Source organism: Natator depressus, chromosome 1, assembly GCF_965152275.1.
Source record: "Natator depressus isolate rNatDep1 chromosome 1, rNatDep2.hap1, whole genome shotgun sequence".
NCBI classification, from domain to species: domain Eukaryota; kingdom Metazoa; phylum Chordata; order Testudines; family Cheloniidae; genus Natator; species Natator depressus.
The window spans coordinates 203,374,940-203,392,216 of record NC_134234.1 but is presented as its reverse complement, the minus strand read 5'-3'; the positions used below and the strand labels follow the sequence as shown (position 1 = coordinate 203,392,216).

The 17,277-nt window shown below is 43.5% G+C and overlaps 1 protein-coding gene and 2 long non-coding RNA genes across 12 annotated transcripts in view; 1 reads left to right on the top strand and 2 right to left on the bottom strand.

The window, feature by feature from the left end:
- The window catches only part of LOC142000518 (uncharacterized), a 127,781-nt gene extending 123,379 nt beyond the window's left edge, over nucleotides 1-4,402 (bottom strand). Inside the window, exon 1 of one of the 2 annotated variants that reach the window (XR_012642266.1) lies at nucleotides 4,363-4,402. This is a non-coding gene — a long non-coding RNA (uncharacterized LOC142000518). The remainder of the gene's footprint in view (nucleotides 1-4,362) is intronic. The other variant, XR_012642265.1, reaches the window with a different exon arrangement.
- Nucleotides 1-17,277, bottom strand: part of STXBP5L (syntaxin binding protein 5L) — a 428,399-nt gene that overhangs the window by 385,730 nt on the left and 25,392 nt on the right. For all 9 annotated transcript variants that reach the window (XM_074974797.1, XM_074974780.1, XM_074974789.1 and 6 more), the window contains exon 2: nucleotides 4,449-4,546. In XM_074974797.1, the coding sequence (XP_074830898.1) occupies nucleotides 4,449-4,546 (98 nt within the window). The remainder of the gene's footprint in view (nucleotides 1-4,448; nucleotides 4,547-17,277) is intronic.
- Nucleotides 1,783-16,569, top strand: LOC142000512 (uncharacterized). Its single transcript, XR_012642264.1, has 5 exons — nucleotides 1,783-1,945; nucleotides 6,124-6,385; nucleotides 6,845-6,970; nucleotides 9,400-9,962; nucleotides 16,199-16,569. It is a non-coding gene; the product is annotated as an uncharacterized LOC142000512 (long non-coding RNA).

Sequence of the window (17,277 nt, the reverse complement as noted above, 5' to 3'; positions counted from 1 at the left end):
TGGTTTTCATTCCCAACCCCTTTGTTCCTGAAAGATGTTCTGGAATTAATGGGCTAGAGTCCATATGAACAAATTTAAATGACTAATACTTAACTATGTCGTAAAACACAAGGTATCATTAACTTTGGTATCCCTAAGGACATAAGGAACTACTTATTCTTGTCAATTCTATCACATTATTGTTCTACCTCTTGTCTCAATATTTCCTATGGAAAATGCACAGAAAAATTCACCTCCTCCATATGTATGTTTAATTTCTACCTAGGTCCCTAATTTAGTATCATAGAGAATCATGTACTGTAGCACCTTGTTCTAGCTTGTGTCAGTGTTTTTGGATCTACAGTTAAGAGTTTAGGGCCACAGAATAGTTTCTTTGCTGGAAAGAAAATCAGTATTACCACCACATGATTTGCATTGGTCAAAGGCAGATTCATTCCATGACCACTGTAAGCATTTTGGAGAGTAACTCTGTCTTCCTATGTGTTTGTGTTGTCTAACGAAACAGGATCCTGATCTTAGTTGGGTCCTTTGGGAGATACCACAATATAATTAATCAATAATCCAGTCTAGTTGGAGGCTGGTATTGAATTGATTTTCTTCATGATGGCCAAATTGTCCTTCTTGTACGATCACCAGGACTGTTCAGTGCCACCAACAGCAGAGACTAAAAAAGCAACAGCAAGGTATATTGAAGTGATTCCTCCATTCTATTATTATCTAACAGTAATCAGTTTCAGGACACTATGTGCTGATCCACTAGAAGCACTTTACGCAGAAGACTGTGTAAGATAGAAAGTCATTAAAACCTGCTCAGTTTTTTGATATTTTAAAAGTCTCCCTATTATAAATTCAATTTTCAGGAGGGTAACAATAAACCAGTTTTTAAAATGTTGAAGTTAGCATAACAGGTCTCAGCCCAGAAACAAATGATTGTAATAAATTTGGCTTAAAATGACTAACCATGTGCACATTGTAAGAGGAGAAAATGAACATGCTTTTTAAAAAATTCAGCTGCTCTAGTACTCCTCTAGTATTCCCATAATTTAAAAATGGCATTGATTTAATACATCTGTCCTCATATTCAATAGCTGTCATAGGAATATTAGGCACATTCATGTCAGAGGAATAGTAGGAATGTTCAAACACTAGGGTATTTTAACAAGAGATTTAGAAATGAACAACAGTATATTATTCTCTCTCTAATTACACATAGGTAGAGAAACTTGGGTGATGCTATTGATTGATTCAGATAATAGAATTATTAAATTTTCCATGAACGGAGGGGAGTCTAAGCTAGCAGATTGTTCTGGAAAGGTATAGAAAGAAGTGCCACTTCAGCAGCATTGTTCCCCTCCTTCCTTTGAAAGCCCCTCCACAGATAACTGCAGGGCTGAGCAAGGATGGGGGCAGAGCTCTTCTCCACAAAATGTTCCCTTCCTGTGACAGAGGATATCCAGACTTAATTTAATGCTACTTGAAAGTAGGGGTGTAGCCACAGCTAGGGCTAGGTGAGCTGCAGCCCACCCACTTAGCATCCAGGCCCACCCAAATCTTAGCAGCGGTGTAGTGCTGCCACAGTGGCCCGGAGCAACACTCAGGCACCTGAAATTCAGGACGGAGTGTGGGCAAGGTTGGAGCCATCCGAATACACAGGTTGGGAGGGAGGGAGGGAGTCGTCCCAAGTGTGTGTGGGGAGGTGCCTTGTGCAGGCAGGTCTGGGTGGGGCCAGCGCTGGGGCCGGAGAGAAGCCAGTCTAGGCACCTAGGCACATGACTAGAGACCGGGGCAGCAGTGTGCAGTGCAGGTTTCACAGACACAGCAGTGCCGGCAGGACAGAGGGACACGACTGGCTGGGCAGACGGAGACAGAGCCAGAGTTGAGAGAGGCGGGCAGAACTCTAGCTTGTGCACATGGGGCAGCCTCATCTTCTGGTGCCTGCTGAGCGGTAAGGGCCAGTTGGAGGGGGTGGGGAGAAACAGGCCCCCCGATCCCTCCTGACCCCCCTCCCCAGGGCCCCGGATCCCTCCTGCACCCCCCCAATCCCTCTTCACCCCAGTCCCAGGCTCCGCTATGCCCCCCAGTTCTGCTGCCTCACCCATGTCTCGCACCCCCCTGGGTCCTGCCCCTTCCCCCCTACTCTGGCCCTTGACCTTTGCCCTCCCCTGTCCAGCCCCCCCACCCCAGTTTTCCCTCCCCTCTCTGGATAAACTTTCTCTCTTCCCAAGATGGCGAGGCTCAGGGAACCCGTTTCCCTGGCTGGGTACCCTGTGGCGGGGGTTGGGGGGAAGATGTAGCCTGCGGACTCTGCTCAACTGAAAGGGGGGGAGGGGGTCAGTGCCTATTATCTCCCCTCTCTGCCTTAAGGAATGTGGGGAATTTCAGCCCAAAAGGGGGGAACTTTTTTTAGCCCAGCAGCTACCCACACTGGAGCATGAGAGCGGGGTCCTCGCTCCATGTGCATTATCAACTCGGCAGATGAAGCCATATCTGGGGGCACCAGGGCTAGGACAAGGGCATGGTGTTGGGGGAGAAGCTGAGCTAGCAGTCTGTCATTGCCCGCCCACCCAAATTTCCACTCCTAGCTACACCACTGCTTGAAAGAAGCATTAATTTGGGCTCTGCACCTGCACTTTCCTTAGAGCAGGAATTTTATGTAGCCATAGGGTGCCTGGCCAATAGCAGCACAGCTCCTAAAAGAGCCTGGCTGCTGGGGTCGGGGGAAGAGGAGGGCAAAGGAATCAGGGCTCTGAGGTGACTGTGTGAATGAAACTCCCAGAGGTAAAAAGAACAGGAGTACTTGTGACACCTTAGAGACTAACAAATTTATTAGAGCATAAGCTTTCGTGGGCTACAGCCCACTTCAACAGAGGTAAAGCTCTAGTCCCCTTCCCTAGGTATTTCCATAGCAGAATACAATTTGAGCTGTGGTCTGTCAGAAGTACAGAACATGCAGAGATTTTCCATGCCAGAAACGTATGTGTTCAATGGGATATATTCTATCTACTTCATTGAGGTAAATAATGTTATAGTAAGAGCAGAATCACCAACAGCACGGACTTTGTGGTATAACTGGTTTAGTGTCCTTGTGGAAGGCTTATACTGGAAAAACATCAAGGCCTTTGAGGATAAAATTTATTGAGCACAAGAGTACTCTAATATGTGAGGAATCAAAGCCCTACTTGCTAAATGTGTTATGTGAGGCACTGGCTGAGTTTCCAAACAAATAGTTTTCACTTTTTTTGCACCTTGCCTCTGCTGTCACTAGACTCATAGGCACTATGGTGAAGAGGAGAGTAGAAGAATCTGTATAGAATAAATTGACCATACTTCATAAAATACCTTTCCGTTTTAAACCTGGGATTTATAGGGGTATATAATGTAATAAGTATTGAGAAGCTTAAAATTGAAATCCTCTTGGATTGTAGTTAAGCTTATGTGTTAGTGTTCATAGAACCAGGGCACTCATGTTCTCACTTATTGCCAATTATTTACAGCAGAAGTGCTGAACCTGTAAACTGAGGTTACAAAAAAAAAATTCCTTTCGTTAAATACATCAAACCTATAACATTTTAACTCTCCTGCACCGTTTTTCTTGTTTTTCCTTTATTGAAATGTATCCCAGTTTGGTGGAACTGTTTGGGCCTTGAGAAATTGAGAAACGTGTTCAGAGGAACATCCTGTAATTCAGAACTTTGAAATGTACTTTTTAGATTCTCAAAAATCAGACCATGTCTGAATTTTCATTTCTTTTGTATTGAATTTTTCCCTCTGTTGACAGGTTGACTCATTTTATATATCGGTAGCGCAACATTTCTACCACACTCATCAATATGATATCTGAACATTTTGCAAAATTAAAATTTATATTAAAAAAAAGATATCCAGTTCTCTCTCTTTCCCTCCCAGTGAGGCTCATGGTCATCCCAATCTTTTGTAAAAATGAATTCCAAAAGTATCCTAGGCTAACAACTGAGAGTTGAGGAGTTATGCATATTAAATTATAAACATCAAAACTTCAAGGCAAAATATTATTGTAACAATGCCCAATTTTATAAATGGATATTCACTTTTGAAGAAACTCATGAAGAATGAAAATATCTAAAAGAATTTCCTCCACATGTATCCTTGTTTGGAACCTAATATACTTGTTTTTAATCCTTCCACTTTCACATACTGAGCATAAAAATTAACTAAGTATTAGCCAGTGTTATTCCTAAGTCAGTAATTCATGTGTGAAATGTCATCCTTAGTCACATTCATAAGCCAATATTAATTCCAGAACAACCAAAAAAAACTACAACTTTTTTCAGATAATTTTTCCAGTCCAAACAGTGAAGTAAAACATTATAAAATGTATCTTACCTGAGTGTTTGTGGAATGAAGCTGATTCATGTCATGACAGTTTTGAAAGTACAGAAACTGTAAAGACTTTGAATAAGAAAGGATACATTCGTATGGCTCCTGTTCTTGTCCCCACAGCCAGAATTTTCTGAACTGGGTCAAAAGCTAAGGCAGTAGGCAAGTAAGGAAAACCATGGCGAACCGTCTGAAACAGAGCAAACAAACGCAATTAAAGTATAGGACCTGTAGCACTAAATTCACTATAGATATTGCATATCAACTGCATATAAGTAGAATCTACAAATTGTTCAAAACTGTATTGTTCATAATAAATTTTATCAAAAGAACTATTTTGAAGGATATGCTATTTTCAACCATACAGTTTAGTTTCCATCAAAGCAATTTTAAATTATGTATTTTACCCAGTAATATCATTGGATTTTATACATATTTATAGTAACAAAGGAAATGACAAAAAATATATATGAATGAAAACAACTGATACACGTTGTTCATTTGCTTTATAGATATTCTTTCACACTATCAAAGAGAGCCCTAGATGCCAACTGATGACATTACATGAAATGGTGCCTCAGAACACTGCCACAAACAGGAGCAACAAAAAGGAAATGGAATTAGAACAGGAGTTCTCAAAGTAGGGGTCTACTTCAGTTGCCAGGAGGGACACAATCATCCTCCTTTTCTTATCCTTTAATTAAAATATATTATGTTTCTAGTCCTAATAGTTGCAGAGATGAACTTGAAAAAGTGAACTGAGCATAAACTGATGCAGTAATGCATGCCTGAATCTGCAGACACACAAACAATAGCAACATAGTCCTTAAACTGGAGATTGTGAACATGTTTTAGGAGGAGGTGAGGAATCTGCCTTTCTGATGTTGCCAAGTGGGAGAAATGCGCCAGCTAGATTACAGTATGGAAAAAATAGTCCTGTAGGGGAAATGTTGAGAATTACTGCACAAGAACGTATATGGCAGCATTACTTCAAAATAAACTGCTTGGTTTTCAGCATCCCAGCCTGAGTTGGAATATTGTGCAATACAAATCCTCAACTGTCATCAAACTTTCAAGGACCACCAAGGTTTTGAATTGGGGCAATATTCTCTACTGTCTCTGTTCTTTGGTTCTCCTCCCCCCTCCCCCACCCCCAATTGCCTATTTCACAGAATTTCTTGATAACCGGGATTTCTGTGTTCTTGTGAATTCATTTCCTTCACCGTGAGAAGAAAGCATGATTCTGCACTGTCTACATGGCTTATTTTTGTTGTTAATAATTAAAAGTTCTCTTCTGAAGAAGAAAATATATTTTGCACTTCCAGCCATTCCAGTACCAATAACATTTTCTTGTAGGGTTTTCCTGGCTAGAGCTTCCCTTGGATCTGGAGGCCTGGAAGGTCAAGGATTTTATAAAACCTGTTCTGCGTTTGTGTCCATATTTTTAGCATTTTCTTTTTATTCCCAGTGTTTTTCTGGTGTAAAAAGAGTCAGACTTTTCATTCATAAATAACCCTCAAAAGACATGTGGAGGGATGTTTGTGTATTTACATATGTATGAGTAGGGTGGACAATGTAAGAGTTCAGAAATCAAAAGAACATCCTAGCATTTAAATGAATCGTAAACACGGGATATATTGGTATTCATCTCTTTGAAATGTACTGTGAATGGTGGAGGAACAAGGAAATTGCCTTATGTTAATTCTGTAGCTAAGTACCAGTGATGGACCTCCTTCAAAGTCATCCTAATTACCTTTTTGTTCCCAGAGGAACCCCAACTTGTCGAAGAGGACATGAAATTGAATAAAAGATCCTTGGGTCCTGATTCTGTCATCTCAGATTTCCTTAAGCTTCATCAGGGGAAGTTTGAGTCGCAAGACTGAGGTCCCAGTTATGCTGGTAAACCCTGAATGTGATATTTGGGCATTGAACTATAATCTATTAACTGAATTCTAAAGGAACTCTTTGCAACTATAAAGCTCACCGTCTCTGCTATGAATCTAAACGTCAATGAATTGAACTCATGTCTGTATGTATACTGGTCTTTCTCTCTCTCTCGTTTTTTAATAAATTTTAGTTTAGTTAATAAGAATTGGCTGTAGCTGTATTTGGGTAAGATCTGGAATATTCAATAATCTGGGAGCTAATGTGTCCGATCCTTTGGGATTGGTGGAACGTTTTCTTTTATATGATGAAATAAGATTTTCAGGAATCATCATATTTGACTTAGGTAGATGGAGTCCTGAAGCTGGATCACTTTAAGGGAACTGTGTTGTTTGGACTTCTGAGTAACCAGTGAGGTAATAAAGAAGCTGTTTTATGCTGTCTTGGTAAATCTAAGTATGGAATATCCACCAGCTTTATGGGAATTGTCTGCCCCATTCTTTGCAGTTCACCCTAATTGAGTGACCATAGCTGGCCCCACTGGAACCCCGGTCACAAACTGCATTTTCTGTAGAGATCAACATGATTTTTTTTTTACATTAAGTGGAAGACTCAATTCCAGGAACAGAGAAAAAACCATCTGCGTGGCTGACAGCATTCTTTCAAAAGACTGACCCATGAAGAGCCAATCGTCGAGGCACAGGAATACTAAAATCGTCTCTCAATGAAGGTAAGCAGCCACCACTGTTAGAATCTTTGAAAACACTCTTGGAGCTGAGGTGAGTCCAAAGGGGAAAACTCAGTATTGAAATGATCCTGGTCCGTAACAAATTTTTGTTTTATTTTCTGTGAGATGGATGTATCACTGTATGGCAATATGCATATTGTAGGTCGAGGGCCAAAAAACAATCCCTTGAATTTAGTGAAGAAATTATAGCTGCCAGAGTCATGACCATGAACTTCTGAGACTTTACAAAATTGGTTTAGTAGTCTTAAAACTAAAATCAGTCTCCATCTTCCATTTTTCTTTGGCATGAGAAAGTATCTTGATTAGAAGCCCTTTCCCTCCATGTTGAGCAGAGACAGGCTCTATCATTCCTAAACAAAGAAGGGAGTTTATTGCCCGTCTCAGGAAGTGCTAGTGAGAGGGGTCCCCATGGGCAGCGGGTATAATAGGCCAGTGGCGGCTCAGCCTCCCTTGGTGCTGCCGCAGCCAACAGACGCCCTGGTTGCAGGGTTTTGAGGGGAAGTTTTTATTTAGTCTGCCTGTGGTGTGAGAAACTGCTACCTGTGGGAATTTGCTACCTGTAGCAGTTACTCATATGTAAGGGAGTGTAAAAAACTGCTCTCTGATGTAGCAAATTCCCACAGATAGCAGTTTCTTGAAGTACACCAGTCGTGGGGGGGTGACAGGGGGGTCTCAGGGCTCTGGCCAGCTCGGGGCTCCTCTGGCCGCAGGGGGGGAGTGAGGGGGGTCTCAGGGCTCTGGCCACGGAGGAGGGAACAGAAGGGGTTCAGCCATGGCTAGCCTCCCCAAAGGGGGGCTCCACCTGCCACCCATGGGGGTCCCTGAAGAGGGATGGAGAAGAAGGGTGGAAAGGAGGGAGGGAGGTAAAGTGGATGTAGCTCAATGTTACAATCTCCAAGACCCATTGTCTGTAGTAATCCACTCCCAGGCGTAACAAAAATCAGAAAGTCTGTCTCCAAATGTGGAGAGGTGGGCAAATTGTTGCAAGTGGTGAACTAAAGACTGGAGAGGTTGCAAACCATCAACCAACCCATCAAAACTAGTGTTTCAGTAAGGATGCTGGTTGAATATTCAGGCCTGATGGATGAGTGATTCTCTTCCTCTGGAACCTATGGATTTTGCAAAATGGGGGGTCTTTGCAAACCAGAGAATTGGGTTGGATGGGAACATTGGGTGCTTTGTGACCTACCAAATTTTCTTTTGTTTGTAAGGGTATAAATTCCCAGAGATTGTAAAGTGGCTTTGGAGTCTTTCAAAGAGCGCAGGAACTCATCCATGTTCTCATCGGAAAACAACTTCAAACCATCAAAAAGGGAGATCCTCTGCAGTTCTCTGGACCTCTCCAGGAAAGCTGGACAGTTGGATCCAGAATGCCGTGCACATAACTACTGCTGTAGAAATGTGCACGGCAGGGATGTCCTGAAGGGATGTCCTGACCAGTAACTGCCCCTTAGCAATGATGGCCTGAAAATGCTTACTCTTTTCCAGTGGAAGGTGCAGTAAATTTTGTGTAGTTTATGTAATTATATTTTGCCATGACTGCCTGGTAATTTGTGATAAAAACTGTAAGATTGCAGATGAGTAAGATTTCTACCTGAGAAGGTCCACGCCCTTCTCGTCTTTGTCATACGGGGTCAGCTTGGTGCGATGTTGTTTCCCCCACTCATTCACCACATCCACCACCAGAGAAGTAGGTGGAGGTGAGAGAATAAAAATTCAGAGTTTTAATTTAGCTAAACGTAAATGTATAATACAGGAACAAAGAATGTAGGCCACACTTACAGGATGAGAGACTATCCTGGGAATCAGTGACTCTGAAAAAGATTTAGGGATAATGTTGGATAATCAACTGAACATGAGCTCCCAATCTCCCAGTGCAATCCTGGGATGCATAAACAGAGGAATCTCAAGTAGGAGTAGAGAGATTAATTTTACCTCTGTATTTTGCAGTGGTGTGACTGCTGCTAGAATACTGTGTCCACTTCTGGTGCCCATAATTCAAGAAGGATGTTGATAAATTGGAGAGGGTTCAGAGAAGAGCCACAAGAATGATTAACGAATTAGAAAACGTGCCTTAGCCCTGGTCTACACTATGGGGTTAGGTCGAATTTAGCTGCGTTAGGTCGATTTTAAAATGAATACGTCTACACAACTAACCCCTTTCCTTCGACCTAAAAGGCTCTTAAAATTGACTTCTCTACTCCTCCCTGGCAAGGAGAGTAGCACTAAAATTGACCTTGCTGGGTCAAATTTGGGGTAGTGCGGACGCAATTCGACGGTAATGGCCTCTGGGAGTTATCCCAGAGTGCTCCAATGTGACTGCTCTGGACAGCACTTTGAACTCCAATGCACTAGCCAAATACACAGGAAAAGCCCCGGGAAATTTTGATTTTCATTTCCTGTTTCGTCAGCTTGGCAAGCTCAGCAGCACAGGTGACCATGCAGTCCCCCCAGAATTGCAAATGAGCTCCAGCATGGACCAAAAGAGAGACACTGGATCTCACTGCTGTGTGGGGAGAAGAATCTGTGCAGGCTGAACTCCGATCAAAAAGAAGAAATGCGAATATATATGCCAAAATCGCACAGGGCATGGTGGAGAGAGGCTACAACAGGGACACTCAGCAGTGCCGCATGAAAGTTAAGGAGCTCAGGCAAGCCTACCAAAAGACAAAGGAGGCAAACGGTCGCTCCGGGTCAGAGCCCCATACATGCCACTTCTATGATCAGCTGCATGGCATTCTGGGGGGGGACCCTACCACTATCCCACCACTGTCCATGGACACCTGCAATGGGGGAGTCTCACGCAACAGGGAGGAGGATTTTGTGGATGAGGAAGAGGAGGAGGAGTTGGAGAATGCACAGCAGGCAAGCGGTGAATCCGTTCTCCCCAGCAGCCAGGACCTTTTCATCACCCTGGAGCCAATACCCTCCCAAGGCGAGATCCCCGACCCTGAAGCTGGAGAAGGCAGCTCTGGTGAGTGCACATTTGTAACTACAGTACAGGGTTTAAAAGCAATAGTGTTTAATGTTTGATTTGCCCTGAATAATTGGGATGAATTCGCGGCCAGTACAGCTACTGGAAAAGTCTGTTAACATGTCTGGGGATGGAGCGGGAATCCTCCAGGAACATCTCCATGAAGCTCTCCTGGAGGTACTCTGAAAGCCTTTGCAGAAGGTTTCGGGGAGGGCTGCCTTATTTCGTCCTCCACGGTAGGACACTTTACCACGCCAAGCCAGTAGCAAGTAGTATGAAATCATTGCTGCACAAAGCATGGCAGCGCATGGTCCTCGGTTTTGGTCGCATTCAAGCAACATTCGGTCTTTATCTTTCTGTGTTATCCTCAGGAGAGTGATATCATTCCTGGTCACCTGGTTGGAGTAGGGGGATTTTTGTAAGGGAACAGTAAAAGGACCCCATTCATGCTGGGTTGTTTGCGCTTGGCTAAAATGGATCATCGCGGAGAATAGCCACACTGCGGGGAAAGGGGTGAAGGGATAATCCCAGAGAATAGCCATGTGGCGGCACGGGGGGAGGTGTGTGCTGCACATCCACCCGAAAACCGCAGCCCCTCCTTTTAAATGTGAAACCCACTTGGCATTGCTTGCTATGGGAAAGAATGGCGCTGCACTTTGAAACCATTCCCACATGTTATGAAGGGGTAAGAAGCCAACCCTGCATACCAAAAGGCTTACCATGGCTGCCTGGAAACTGAATTATGTTGCCCAGCTTTCTGTGATGTGTCACCATACCAGCTCAATATAAAAAGCAAAATGCGACCTTGTACCTAAAGCACATGTGCTGTCTGCTGTGAATTGCTTGATTCACTGTGAAAGAGTCTCCCTTTTGTTCTCAGAAATGTATCATCTAAATTTTACTCTCCTTTTTTATCTCCCCCTGATGCAAATGTTTCTATGCTCCCCCTATCATGTTCGTCCCTGAGGTTATCACAGATTAGAAGGCAAAAAAACCGCACTCGCGATGACATGTTTCCCGAGCTCATGCAGTCCTCCCGCATTGATAGGGCATGGCTTAATGCATGGAGGCATTCAGTGGTAGAGGCCAGGAAAGCATTAAGTGAGCGCAAAGAGCAGAGGCAGGAGGCGATGCTGAGGCTAATGGGGGAGCAAACAGACATAATGAAGCGTCTATTGGAGCTGCAGGAAAGTCAACAAGAGCACAGCCCCCCGCTGCATCCATTGTATAACCGCCTGCCCTCCTCCCCAAGTTCTCCTCCTCACCCAGACACCCAAGAACGCGGGGGGGGGGGGGGGGGGAGGGAGGTGCCAGCGCCAGGCACCCAGCCACTCCACTCCAGAGGATGGCCTAAGCAACAGAAGGCTGTCATTCAAACAGTTTTGATTTGTAGTGTGGCTACAATAAGCAATGTGGCCTTGTCCTTCCCTCCTCCTGCACCCCACCCGACCCGGGCTACCTTGTCAGTTATCTCACTTTTTTTTTTAATAAAGAAAGAATGCATGGTTTCAAAACAAATAGTTACTTTATTTCCTTTGCCAGCTGTGATCGAAGGGGGGAGGGTAGTTGGCTTACAGGGAATTAAAATCAACAAAGGGGGCGGGTTTACAGCAAGGAGAAACACACACAACTGTCACACCGTAGCTTGACCAGTCATGAAACTGGTTTTCAAAGCTTCTCTGATGCACAGCGCACCTAGCTGTGCTCTTCTAAATCACCCTGGTGTCTGGCTGCTCAAAATCGGCCACCAGGCGATTTGCCTCAACCTCCCACCCCACCATAAACGTCTCCCCCTTACTCACACAGATATTATGGAGCACACAGCAAGCAGCAATAACAATGGGAATGTTGGTTGCGCTGAGGTCTAACCTAGTCAGCAAACAGCACCAGCGAGCTTTTAAATGTCCAAAGGCACATTCTACCACCATTCTGCACTTGCTCAGCCTATAGTTGAACTGCTCCTTACTACTGTCCAGGCTGCCTGTGTACAGCTTCATGAGCCATGGGAGCAAGGGGTAGGCTGGGTCCCCAAGGGTAACTACTGGGATTTCAACGTCCCCAACAGTAATTTTCTGGTCTGGGAAGTAAGTCCCTTCTTGCAACTGCTCGAACAGTCCGGAGTTCCTAAAGATGTGAGCGTCATGCACCTTTCCCAGCCATCCCATGCTGATGTCGGTGAAATGTCCTTTGTGATCCACTAGTGCTTGCAGCACCATTGAGAAGTACCCCTTGTGGTTTACATACTGGTTGGCAAGGTGGTCCGGTGCAAAGATAGGGATATGCATTCCATCTATCGCCCCACCACAGTTAGGGAACCCCATTGCAGCAAAGCCATCCAGTATGACCTGCACATTTCCCAGAGTCACTACCCTTGCTGGCAGAACGTCAGTGATTGCACTGGCTACTTGGATCACAGGAGTCCCCGCAGTAGACCTGCCCACTCCAAATTGATTCCTGACTGACCGGTAGCAGTCAGGCGTTGCAAGCTTCCACAGGGCTATCGCCACTCACTTCTCAGCTGTCAGGGCAGCTCTCATCTTGGTATTCCTGCACGTCAGGGTGGGGGAAAGCAACTCACAAAGTTCAAGGAAAGTGGCCTTACGCATGTGAAAGTTTCACAGCCACTGTGAATCATCCCATACCTGCAACACTATGCGGTCCCACCAGTCTGTGCTTGTTTGCCGGGCCCAGAATCGGTGTTCCACTGTATCAACCAGCCCCACTGCCGCCATGATGTCCCAATTGCCACAGCCCATGCTTTCAGGAATGTCTGTGTCCATGTCCTCATCACAATCGCCCTCGTGCTGGTGTGCTTAGCCCAGTTCTGCACATACTCCAGGATAATGCGCAAAGCGTTTACAATGCTCACAACAGCACCGGTGACGGTGAGCTGAGCGGGCTCCATGCTTGCCGTGGTATGGCGTCCGCACGAGTAACCCAGGAAAAAAGGCACAAAACAACTGTCTGCCATTGCTTTCATGGAGGAGGAAGGGCCATCTGACGACATGTACCCAAAACCACCCTTGACAATGTTTTTGCCTCATCAGGCATTGGGAGTTTAACTCAGAATTCCAATGGGCAGTGGAGACTGCAGGAACTATGGGATAGCTACCCACAGTGCACCGCTCCGTAAGTAGATGCTAGCCATGGTATTGAGGACACACTAGGCCGACTTAAGGCGCTTAGTGGGGACATACACAATTGACTGTATAAAATCAATTTCTAAAAATCAAATTCTATAAAATTGACCTAATTTCATGGTGTAGACATACCCTTATAGTGATACACTAAATAGATTGAGCTCCTTGAGTCTAACAAACAGAAGGTTAAGAGGTGACTTGACTACAAGTTATAAGTACCTGCATGGGGAACAAATACTTATTAAAGAGCTCTTCAATCTTGCAGTCAAACGTATAACAAGATATAAAGGCTGAAAGTTGAAGATAGACAAATTCAGGCAGGAAATAAGGTATACATTTTTAACTGTGAGACTAATTAATCATTGGAACAATTTACCAAGGATCATGGTGGAGTCTCTATCACTGACCATTTTTAAACCAGGATTACAACGAGGAGTCCAGTGGCACCTTAAAGGCTAACAGGTTTATTTGGGCATAAGCTTTCATGGGTAAAAAACCCACTTCTTCAGATGCAGGATTGGATTTTTTCTAAAAGATATGGTCTATGAATTATTTTGGGGAAGTTCTATGGCCTGTATTATACAGGTGGTCAGGCTAGATGATCATAATGGTCCCTTCGGCCCTTGGAATCTATGAATTATGCCAAACCACCCTAATTTCCTTCTTTGACAAAATTACTGGCCCAGTAGATGGTGAGGGGAGCTGTAGGTGTGACAGATCTTGGTTTTTGGTAAAGCTTTTGATGCAGTCCCACATGATATTCTCATAAGCAAACTAGAGAAATGTGTTCTAGATAAAATTACTATAAAATGGGTGCAAATCTGGTTGAAAGATTGTACTCAAAGAGTAGTTATCAATGCTTCACAGCCAAACTGGAAGGATGTATCTAGTGAGATCCTGCAGAGGTTTGTCCCGGGTCCGGGACTATTCAATATTTTCATTAATTACTTGGATAATGGAGTGGAGTGTATCCTTATCAAATCTGTGGGCAAAACCAAGCTGGGAAGGATTGCTAGCACTTTGGAGGATAAGGATTAGAATTCAAGATGACCTTGACAAATTGAATAACTGGTCTGAAATCAACAAGATGAAATTCAATATAGACAAGTGCAAAGTACTACACTTAAGAAAAAAATCAAATGCCCAAATACAAAATGGGGAATATCTGACTAGGCAGTAGTACCTCTGAAAAGGATCTGAGGTTACAGTGGATCACAAATTGAATATGAGCCAGCAATACGATACAGTTGAGAAAGAGGCTAATATCATTCGGGGGAGGGTGTATTAATAGGAATGTCGTACGTAAGACATAGGAGGTAATTATTCTACTCTACTCAGTAGTGGTGAGGCCTCAGCTGGAGCTCTGTGTCCAGTTCTGGGCATCACACTTTAGGAAAGATGTGGACTAGTTAGAGAGTCCAGAGAAGACCAACAAAAATGATCAAAGGATTAGAAAACCTCACATATGAGGAAAGGTTAAAAAAACTGGGCATGTTTAGTCTTGAGAAGAGAAGTTTGAGGGGGCCTGATAACAGTCTTCAAATAATTTAAGGGCTGTTATCAAGAATATGGTGATCAACTGTTTTCCATGTCTACTAAAGGTAGGGCAAGAAATAATGGACTTAATCTGCAACAAGGGAGATTTAGGTTAGATATTAGGAAAACTTTACAACAATAGTGAAGCACTAGAACAGGCTTCCAAGGAAGCTTGTGAAACCTCTGTCATTGTAGGCTTTTAAGAACAGGTTAGACAAACCCCTGTCAGAGATGGTCTAGATTTACTTTGTCCTGCCTCAGATAAAGTGGCTGGACTTGATGATTTCTCAAGGTCCCTTCCACCCTATGTGTCTATGATTCTATATAGGAGACTTGTGTATGGATGTAGTCCTATCTAGCTAATAACTAAGAGGTCTTATCCTTTAGACTACTTGTATGTAATCTGCCTCTCTTCAACAAATGAGGTCCAGGGTAACACTGGGAACTTAACTTACTGGTTTAGATGAAATTCAGATACCATCTTCATAAAAAAATTAGGATGTGGGCACAGAACCATATTATCCTCATAGAACACAGTAGGGATGTTCAACCATCAGGTTTGTGATGTCGATTTAGCAGGTCTACTGAAGATCTGCTAAATCAACGGCAAAGCACTCTCCAGTCAACTATGGTACTCCAGCTCCCCAGTAAAGTAAGTCAACTGGAGAGCATCTCCCATCGAAGCAGTGCAGCGAAGACACTGGGGTAAGTCGGCCTAAGTTACATCAACTCCAGCTACATTATTCTCGTAGCTGGAGTAGTGTAACTTAGGTCAATTTATCGCGATAGTGAAGACAAGCCCTAAGTCTCCATGATGGTTGTATAATCACTTCAAATACAATCTATAAAAAGGAGAATTCTCATTGTACAATATAATGGTTCAAATGAAGATGATTAGCAGCAAACAGGCAGGAAGATGTAAAAAGTAGCATGAAGGAAGAATAGAGTTCAATATACTTAAGCATATGACAGGCTGCTTAGTGGATTTTGAGACAGCTCAAAGAAAATCTGGATTATATGGGTGCAAATAGTCCAAAATTGAGGGACATAAATACCAGTGGAGCACTGTACTAAAGAAAGACCCATAATGCAAACCTCTTCCACTTTGTAGCACAGCCATTTATTTTTGAAGGCTTCTGACACTAGCAGAATTTCTTGAGATTCCCCGTAACAAAAAAGGCTCAGTCCATGGATGCAGCCAAGTTCCACTCAACTCAATTGAAGATAAGGGGACAAAAACAGCATTATGGTTCGAGGCATGGCACAATTTAGAACAGCCTTGGGACTACTGGAGGTTGTGCCTGGCTTTAACAGCCACCAACAAGCCAGTCTATCAACCAGGGATTGCTGGAATGCAGCAACATTTCAGCCCACCTTCTCCCTGACCAGACTTCAACATGCCCCCTATGCCAGGGACTATGTGAAGTGTGGTGTACAATTGATCCTGTTCCCCTATATTTCAGGAATTCCCCAAAAGCTGGTGAAGCTCCAGATGAACAAAGGGGCTATACCAGGGCTGACCATCTGGCCCTAAAAGTCTTGTTTGCATCATGCTTCCAGGCCATAAGCTCCACTGGATCTTGAAGAAGAACCTGATCTCAATCTAATGATACATCTGGAAGAACTGAAAGTTGAACTGGAGGTTTCACTAGCAGAGTCAGAGATCTAACCAACCAAACTAATGAGGCCATATGAAAACCAGTAATATGGAATCCGGAATCCAGAATCCTGTCTGATTTTCCTAAGAACTCTTTTCAGAGGAGGTAAGAAGGGGAAGTAGTACAAGAGCATGTTAACTTAGAGAGGCAGAAGAACGTTGGCTGGTGTTGCACTCTACCCCATACTTTGGGCTATGCCTAGGGTGACCAGATGTCCCGATTTTATAGGGACAGTTCTGATTTTTGGGTCTCTCTCATTACCTATTACCCCCCACCCCCGTCCCGATTTTTCACACTTGGTGTCTGGTCACCCTAGCTGTGCCTAACAGGCACAGTGTAGCCCTAAACTATGGATACTAAAATAAGAAAATATCAACAAAACTAGAAATCATGTACATGATTAAAGTGTCTAAATAGCAGATAGTGGGATCACAAAGGGAATCCTAAAATAGCAGCCCTGTGCTCTGTGGATTGTAGGCACTACTTATTCTTGCCATGAAAGAAGGAGCCAAAAAGAGCAACAGAGAAGGCAGTGAGGAGATTGGGCTTCTCACCACATAATCCCAGCTTCTCTCTCCTTTTTTGGCATCTTGATCCCTGGAGGCAGAAGAATGGAGCAATACCTATGCTCCTCAGATCACATCGAGTGTATACCACATATATACAATGTTTTCTTCTAAACAAAACAAACCAAGCTGAGGATACAACTTTAACCAAAATCCTTCTTCAGCATTTTGAATTCCTTTTTCAAAGGCAATGAGTTGGAATAAACTTTACCCCACCAATATGCATGTATATCTCATTAATATTCTTTATGCAAATAAATTATCTAGACTTATGTAGGAATAAGATTAATTGGGTCTGACAGCATTTCATGCATAAAACTGAAAACATTACCAAAACTGTATAGAACACAACACAGTCATTTCAGTTCAATTAAGCTACACAGGAGATGTAATCAGATTCTTTTGTAGCTGTAGC